The sequence below is a fragment of the Pholcus phalangioides genome, unplaced genomic scaffold (assembly GCF_987345545.1).
Source record: "Pholcus phalangioides strain wild (caught in Gottingen) unplaced genomic scaffold, Ppha-v1.0 ptg000024l_1, whole genome shotgun sequence".
NCBI classification, from domain to species: domain Eukaryota; kingdom Metazoa; phylum Arthropoda; class Arachnida; order Araneae; family Pholcidae; genus Pholcus; species Pholcus phalangioides.
The window spans coordinates 29242395-29251384 of NW_028301616.1; the positions used below are offsets into that span (position 1 = coordinate 29242395).

The 8990-nt window shown below is 35.9% G+C and overlaps 1 protein-coding gene across 1 annotated transcript in view; it reads right to left on the minus strand.

Annotated features, from left to right (window-relative positions):
- spen (spen family transcriptional repressor split ends) overlaps nucleotides 1–8990 on the minus strand; it is a 170149-nt gene that overhangs the window by 8845 nt on the left and 152314 nt on the right. The window contains exons 12-14 of the mRNA XM_089251300.1: nucleotides 7144–7551; nucleotides 2206–3609; nucleotides 1609–1809 (exon numbers count right to left, since the gene is read on the minus strand). Coding sequence (XP_089107426.1) covers nucleotides 1609–1809; nucleotides 2206–3609; nucleotides 7144–7551 — 2013 coding nt within the window. The remainder of the gene's footprint in view (nucleotides 1–1608; nucleotides 1810–2205; nucleotides 3610–7143; nucleotides 7552–8990) is intronic.

Genomic DNA, 8990 nt, shown 5'->3' on the forward strand with positions numbered 1-8990 from the left:
AACATAATTTTCAATTTTATTACACAATATCTGTTATATTAGATGAAAACTAAATTGTTTGGACACTCAAAAAAAGTTGTCAAACCAACCACCACATTCTTGTATAGGCCTTTACAAAAAATATTATAGAAGGAAATAGGTACAAAAATGGGAAAAAAAAAGTAAACAAAAAATTCAAAAAAATTCGTAGGCCAGGATTACAACATAAAAGTTTGATAAAAGCTCTTTTATAAAACTTGAAAAATCCAACCAATAAGGATATTGGTTACATTCAAACAAATGCAACTAAGGCCGGGATTACACTATGAAAGTTTTAAAAATCATTTCATAAAACATGAAAAATCAGCCAATAAGCTTATCGGTTGCATTTGCTCGAATATAACCTATGAGCTTTATTGGTTGAATTTTTTGTTTTATAAGAGGGATTTTATCAAACTTTTACAGTGTAATACCGACCCAATGATCTCATTGGTTGCATTTTCAAGTTTTATATAATGACTTTTCTAAAACTTTTATAATGTAATCTCGGCCTTAGGGACAATTCTTTACCAGCTAATAAACGAAATATAGTCAGCAATGAAGTTTGTTAAAAACTCAATTGAAAATGATGAAAATTAATTTAAATTTAACCATGTTAAGACAGGCAAATCTGATCAATGTTTTGCAACACTGATAATAAACTACGCATGTTGAAAACATGTGCTTTTCAGAAGTAATAGATGTGTCTCTGAACAAAAACATGTGGTAAAGTGAAAATAATTTTCAATTATATATTCCTCACAAATAATAAGTAGCCATGAGAAAGACATTTAATAGAAACACTCGCCTCTTTTCTCCTGAATAAATCTAATTTGTGAATTAATTTACAATTCTGATTGATTTAAAAGGAGGTTCAAGTTCTATATTCTTTTTAACCTTCTGAGCAAAAAACTTCATAGGCGGTAACTGGTATTGCAAGACTTGAACCAATGTTTTTCAAATGTCATGAATGGAAAAAAAAGCTGGGGGGAAAATCTTCATTTGGCTATAAATTATTGATAAAAAAAATATTAAAAATTGTAAAAAAAATATTAAAAATTGTAAAAAAAATATTAAAAATTGTAAAAAAAAGATGAAATATGAAAGTATACTGGCCCTAAAAATATAAACTACAGAAAAAAAAATAGTTTAATTTTAAGATAGAAAATTATTTTAAATTTTGAAAAATGAGCTAGGGACAGCTAAGAGAACATTTCTTTAACAAATGAAAATTTGTTGAAGCAAATTCAAAAAATCTATTGATAAAAAAATTAAAAACCAAGAGTCGATTCTTTATAATCTAAAATATAAATAGAAAATTAAAGATAATAAAGATAAATTAAAGATAATAAAGATAAATTAAAGATAATAAAGATAAATTAAAGATAATAAAGATAAATTAAAGATAATAAAGATAAATTAAAGATAATAAAGATAAATTAAAGATAATAAAGATAAATTAAATCTAAATATAAAATATTAACATACAATTTATGTTACAGAACTTGAATACAAAATTTATTTGAATAACATGTTTCAATGAAATTTTTTTCCTCCAAAAATTAAGAGTCACAAAGTAGGAAGACTCACCTGCATTTTATTACCAACTCCATTTAGCTGCGTTTCATCAAGTCTCATTCGTTGTAATACTCTAACAGTAGCTGTTTCTCCTTCAACCATTGGTGGCAATGATGCTCGAGCAATGCTCAGATTTCCCGAGACAAAATGCATTTGTACTAGAGCGTGGTAGTTCTTCAGTGCCAACGAACCTTGCCAAACCACTGGATATTGCTGGGAAAAAAAAATGAAGAAAAAATAAATATTGATGCTTTTAAGCTTTCAATTCATCACAAGTTATCAAGGCCAAAAATGTTCTCATTTATCATCAAATCTATATTACAAATTTCATTAAAATAAACATTAGGTTATGTGTACATTATTGATTTGATACAATTAATTTCCTCGTTGATACACTATACAGAAAAACATGCATAGGCTTTGTGTTCATGAATTATCAGAGAGCTCGACCACCTGCAAAGTTTTGAAGAACTCAAACGGTCTCTGAGTTGAACTAACTGCCTACGAAATGAGCAATTTAAAAAAAAGCTGCCAATTCTTAAAATTAACATTAAAATATCTGAATGCTAAACAGAGGTTCCCGAGAGGAAAAAAAAAAAGATAACTCACATGCATGACAAATGATTCTCCTTGGTATGAAACATGACCGGGTGGTGGCGGTGATGTTATGATTTGTGGAATTGAAGCAGCCTGAGAAAGTGTATGTGCAGGTGGAGGCATGGGCATCAACATTTCAGCAGCAGGAACATGTGGTCCAGGTGCAACTGGAATAATAGTATGAGCTGACGGTGGCATAACAGGAGAGCTTGCTAAAGGAGAATGAGCATTGACTATTCCAGGTGATGGAGATGCACCTTGGTGTGCCGATCTGGCATGCATCTTTTTTGAAACATCTAAGTTTGTTTGCTTCTCGTGCTGGCTTTGTAAATGATGCGGCTCCTTCTTGTAATGCATCGCGTTTGGTGAATGTGCTGGCTGATTAGGAGATTGTCCATCCATGTATCCAGGGACAGGAGAGCCTACCAGCAGTTGCTGCCTTACAAGAGCATCAAAGGGATGAAATGATGGATGTTGTTGATGAGCAGCTGGGGGCTTCATTTCTCGTTTGGAATCACTTTTATTATGCTGGGGTTGATGCGATGCAAGAGGACTTTCCAATTTTTGATCTTTCAGCTGGTCTGGTAGCTGAGATATCCTACTTTGACTCGGTGAATCTGTTATTCTTTCATGAGCCGGAAGCAATGGGCTTTGACGGATAGCTGACTGATAATATGTATGTTGTTGCTGCCGCAGCTGTTGGGCATTCATAGATTGTTTTTCGTGGGCTGATGCTGGTCTTGAAATTTCTGAATCATCAGTGTGTAATAGTTTGAGATCCTTATCACCTTTCTTGATACGTACTGCTTTTGAAGAATGGTGGGCTTTTTCATCCGGAGTCCTACTTCTTCCATCTCTTAGGTGATTTGGAATATCCATAGCTGGTAATTTACTATCAGGCTTGTTGCTCTCTATTGAATGAGCTATGCGAGGCTCCATTGGAGAACGGAAATTACTAGGAGAGACAGCATTAGGTGGCATGTATGCAAAAATATCGGACACATTCATACTAGCTGCTTGCTGTGCATGGAGATCACGTCGAGCAAAAACGCGATCAACAGGGAATATGATCTGCTGGGGATAGAAATCTGGATGAACTAATGCAGGGTTAATATGCTGTGAAGGATGCTGGCGGTGTAGACCAGATACATGTGTAGCTCGTGTATCAGATGGTGCAGAATGAGTCGATGTCGTGACTGGAGGTGAATGTGGAGGAGTGGAATTGATCCGAGTAGCAACATCAGGTGGTATCCCTGAAGTGACTGGATTAGTAGGTGGCACCCCTTGGCTTCGCTCTTGAAACTGATTATTAGATGCAGCAAAGTACTCTTTGTGCTGCTGTAGAAGTTGAGGGTTCTGCAAAAAATCAATCACACTTCCTGAAGTTACTGCTGCCAAGCTATGTAGACTGGAATGCTGGAATGAAAGGGAGGGAAAAATCAGTTTAAAAAAATTCTTCCACATTTATGACGAATGAAATCTAACAGATAACCTTCTAAAGAATGTATGTGCACGCAAAGCACCAGGACCAGATGATATATGTCCTTAGGGAATGTGCTAATGAATTGTTACAGCCAGTCGCACAGATTTACAGGAGTAGCATTGCTGAGGGTATCGTCCCAAGGGATTGGAAGCTTGCTAATGTGATTCCGATATTAAAAATGGTAGTTTAGAGAGGCTATGTCTAGTTATTGTCCAGTCAGCTTGACATGATCCCTCTCAAAAAGGAATTGAGAAATTTTCGATTTTTTGATGATCTTGGAAATTTTCATCAAAAGGCAAATTGGTGAAGTGGATAGATGAGAATAATGTATTATCGAAAAATCAGGGGGGTTCAGGAAAGGGAAATCATGAGTAACCAACCGTTCTTTGCTTCTATGATCACATGACTAAGGCTTTGGGTGAGGGCAAAAACGCTGTTGTTCACCTTGATTTTCAGAAGACATTCGATAGGGTCCAACATGGTAAATTCTTGAAGTGTTTTTACATGAGATTGGGAGTAACTTATTGAATTGGATAGAATCATGATTAAGCGATAGATTACAACGGGTTATGGTGAACAGGGAATTTTCTGATTGGGCAGGTGTCACAAGTGGAGTCCCTCGGCACCATGCTTCTTTTGCTTTTTATCAATAAACTCAACCAGACAACACCCAGGCTCTGTCCCTTGAGGGATATAAGCCCTTAATAAACTCAACCAGGGTATTGATGGGATCATTAGCAAATTTCAAGACGACATGAAGCTAATGGGGATAGTTGGGAATCAAAATGATAGGGAGTTGCTCCACACACATACAGACCAACTTACACAGGATTGCAGTATGAGTAAATTAATGGGTCATGACGTTTAGCGTTGACGAATGCATGATCGCTCATTTAGGTTTGAACAACCCATGGTTCTCTTACGAGTTGAATGGTGTCACTATCCTGGATGCAACTAGGGTCACCGATTTGGGAATTCTCATTGATGAGCGGCTTAGGTTTTCTGAACATTGTTTAGCGGTGGTCAAGAAAATGTACAGAATGCTCGGTTTCATTTTCAAAAAGGTTTCTTTGCATTCTCCTAAAGTGATCCTTCCACTCTTCCAGGACTTGGTTCATCCCAGATTGCAGTAAGGTTTATTTGAGACCATACATACAGATGGAAATTCACTTTGTTAAAGGAATGCAGAGAAGAGCTACAGGTGCTCTTGTTGGTACGCAAGGCTTGCCCTATGAAGAAAGACTTGATTTTTTAAATAAGTTTACATTGGCAGAACACAGGTATATCTCAGGGGAATACGATTGAAGTGTTCAAAATTTTCAATGGGATGGATAGGATGAACCATGAATTATAAATGCACTCTCAATCAGCGGCTTCGACAAGGTAATGCCAGTATCGATTAGTAAGAGACAACTCCAGGTTGTAGTGTTGTAGGAAATTTTTCTCCAATAGCAGGGGTGGGAAGTGACTAAGTCCATTTCGGAGCAGCTTTGGAGCAGCAAAATTCAGGATTTGGAGCAGCAAAATTCAGGATTTGGAGCAGCAAATTCAGGATTTGGAGCAGTTTTGGAGCAGCAAATTCGGGATTTGGAGCAATTTTGGAGCAGCAAAATATGGGATTCGGAGCAGATATTTATAAATTGGAGCAGTGAAATTAACAAGAACATTTTCGTTAACCCTCAACCCTTTTCAAAATAAAACTGCACTGTCTTTTGTTATCAAACAACTTTTCGTCAGCTTGATTTTTGTTTTTGGTGTTTTAGGCTTTTGACACCTTGTTTGAAAGAGCGGCTGTTATAAAATTTTTTGCACCCGTCTATTTAAGATGATTTTTGCTTACTAAGGGCACTATTTGCTGCCTTGAACAGCAGCACTTCAAATGAGCTAAAAAAATTTTATAAGTTTTTAATTTTTTTATACTTGGAAAGAAATTGTTGCAAAATGGGAGAGAATTTCGGAAGAATCAACTCGGTGTTTGGCGATTCAGCACTCATTATCTGGCGAGATTGGCGATCTGACACTCGCTATTTCGCGATATTGACGATTTAACGCTCGTTATTCGGCGACATTGGCGATTTAACGCTCGTTATTCGGCAACATTGGCGATTTAACGCTCGTTATTCGGCAACATTGGCGATTTAACGCTCGTTATTCGGAAAAGTTTCTAAACTAACATTCGTAATTCGGCGGACATGCGCTTTTTACTCCCGGAATGAAATTTTTTTTTCACGAAACATCGGGATTTAACACAATGACAATCGACTACAGTAATTTCTGCTGCTTCCAGTGACGACTTTTTTTTTAAACGGAAACACTCGAATTTGCACTTTAAAGCTGAAAGGCATTGCAAACCATCTTCAGTTCCACGATCACTGACAATATCGGGGTTTCGCGATGGAAAGCCCGATCAGGGGCCGATAGTTTAAGTATAGTGGAATAAAACACGCTCTTCTCGTAAAGAAACGTTTCGTGGCTAGCTGGAACAAAAATTTTTTGGCGTCCTTTCCAAAATTACGGGCATACTGAAGCAAAATTCGCTATTTGGCGCAGAAAAATGCGCAAATACGCTATTGGAGCAGGATGGCGCAAGATATTAGTTTTGGCGCAGTGCGGCGCAATTGGCGCAGAGTTCCCACCCCTGCAATAGGGTTGTGAATAAATGGAATAGCTTACCCCCGGGGTAGCGAATTCAAATGCAACTGGCACATTTAAAAAGAAATACGATAAACATATTGGGGAAAAATCAAGAAGCTATTTTTACTCAGATAACACAACCATAAATATTTTTTATGGACAGTATTATATTTTATCATATGCATGGATATTTTTTATAATTCTACCTCTAATTAGGGGTTGCTGTATTTTATAAATATGACGCCCATATTTGTTATGGGTATCTTTTTTTCAGCCACCTCCTTGGAAATCTTGCCTGCTGGGGCCTTGTATTTGTATTAGATATTTTTTGCAAATGGCCTTTCTAAATCGATGAAGCATGAAAAATGGATTTCACATCTATTCCCCTTTTTTTGGGAGGGGGAACAAAGAGCAGGTGAAATAGTCTTTGCGAGTGGACGAAGAATGCTCATGTATTTAGGAAGGCCTGTAATACACATGCTACTAAGTAATATGAAAGCATGCCACTTTCGAGCATATGCAACCACTCTTTTGAGCTTACAGTAACATTTGCTCGAATGCAACCAATAAGCTCATGCTGTATGATGGTGAAATTTTATACTCTAAAATTCATGTAATCCATGGGTAACATTATTAAACCCACTTCCTCCCTGCTGCTACAATTTTGGCAAACAAGTTGAACATGAGTTACAAAAAAAAATTCTTGACCCCATCCAATATTCTATATATATCAGATAAAGCAAACCAACTTTTTTGTCTCTTGAAGTTTGTTATAATTTTGGTTTGCAATTCATAATATTAAACAAACAATATATGTATATTTGTGCACTTACAATATTTGCATCAAATGCTGCTGCAGTTGGAAATGGAGCAGACATTTGCTGTGGCGAATAAGGCATGCCACTCTTGGAAACGTGGCTACTTCCGGAATGTGAAATCCTCGTATCTGGTTTGCATACAACTGGTTGAAGCGATGGTATCTTCTGGATTGCATTCATGTGTCTAGTTACTTCCGATGATGTGGAATGTTGACTAGATGGGTCAAGCTTTACACTTCCAGGCCATTTGTTCCCACTTGCAGCAACAGATGCCTGAGACAAGATCTCCTTTTCTGTAGGTACATTCCAATGTTGTGAAACAGCAGGAGCATGTTCTCCTAAAGAAACTTTATTGACTGCCATAGGAACTATTGTATCTGAAGCAGGAGAACCAGATTTCACGACAGCAGGCACATGCTTAACCTAAAAACCAAGTAATTTTGAATTTTTGAGTCAAAAATTTTTCAACAAAATTTGAAACTTGAGATCAAAATACTCAAAAGAAAGCACACATGTACATTAATGCCTGAATGTAATTAAACAATCAGGACTATGTGTCAAGTTGGAATAAAAAAAAAATGAAAGAACTAATTTTGCCTCTGACTTCAAAATGTTGAAGCCATCACAATCAATCAATCGAAACAGAAGTTTGTAAAGCATGGCAGCTGAAATCAGAAGGAAGAAGTGTTAAGGAAATTTCGATTGTGTTACAATGGTCAGAATGAAGTACAGTGAAACCTGTTGTATAACGATAAACCTGCCTATAACGATATTTTCCTTGGTCCTCAGACAGAATTCCTATTTACTCAATGAACCTAACTACATCAATAATGACTTTTTTTAGAATGTACCTGTCTATAACGATGATTTTACCTCTTTAGAAAGCTGGTAGTACATTATATTCCCCCTTTTTCTTTATCTTGGAAAATAACACCTCATGGTCCAGAATGTGAGATAACAAAAGATTGCAGCCCAAAACTGATTTAAAGGTAAAACGTCACTTCTATGGAGAAACAGGTGGCAAACTTTCGCACCAAATCAGTTGAAATGGTCGGGGTTGAACTACAGTTGACATTTTTTTTGTGTGGCTTTCACCATTACTTTTTTTTTACTTTTCCTAGTCACGTGGGTGTTGCTGTAGGCTTTTTTATCGTCCTATCGTTCATCTTAAATTTTATCAGATTCTTAATCTATATATATAAAAACGAATGCATGTCTGTCTGTCCTTTATGCATTACTACACCATTCATCCCATCGCCATGAAACTTTGGGAAGTTGTTGAGTACACTTCCGCAAAGGTTTCTGGCATACTTAAAAAAAAATTTTTTTATTCCTTTCATTCATTTCCTTGAATTTCCTCTCTTCTGAGATCGCAGCAATGTGCAATGGGTAAGTTAGTTAATTTATAAAAAAAAGGATGTTTTAAGAGTTGGATTAATTTGTTTTCATATTTTTACATAATTTCTTACAAGTTTATTTTTCATGTTAATGTGTTAAAACCTTGAATCTATGATGGAGAAGTGCAAAACACTGGCATTTGAAGAAAGCTAAAAATAATTTCGGAAATTTATTAAGGACTAAAGCAAGTTGATGCCGCTAAAAAGTATGGGACTTCTCATTCAATAATAGCTACTTTTTTGAAAAAATGATGACACTGAAAATGCAGTGGAAAAAAATAAAGTAGGCCGCAAAAAAAAAAATATTTAAAAAGTTCGAATAATTTAAAGTTTATAAAATACGATTTCATATAAGCGAGAATTTGTAAGATGAATCAATAGGCACAATAAAGTTAATTAGTACTACATATGTTATATTACATGCTCACATTATACGTTTATAAACATTGGATGAGCAAATGCTCA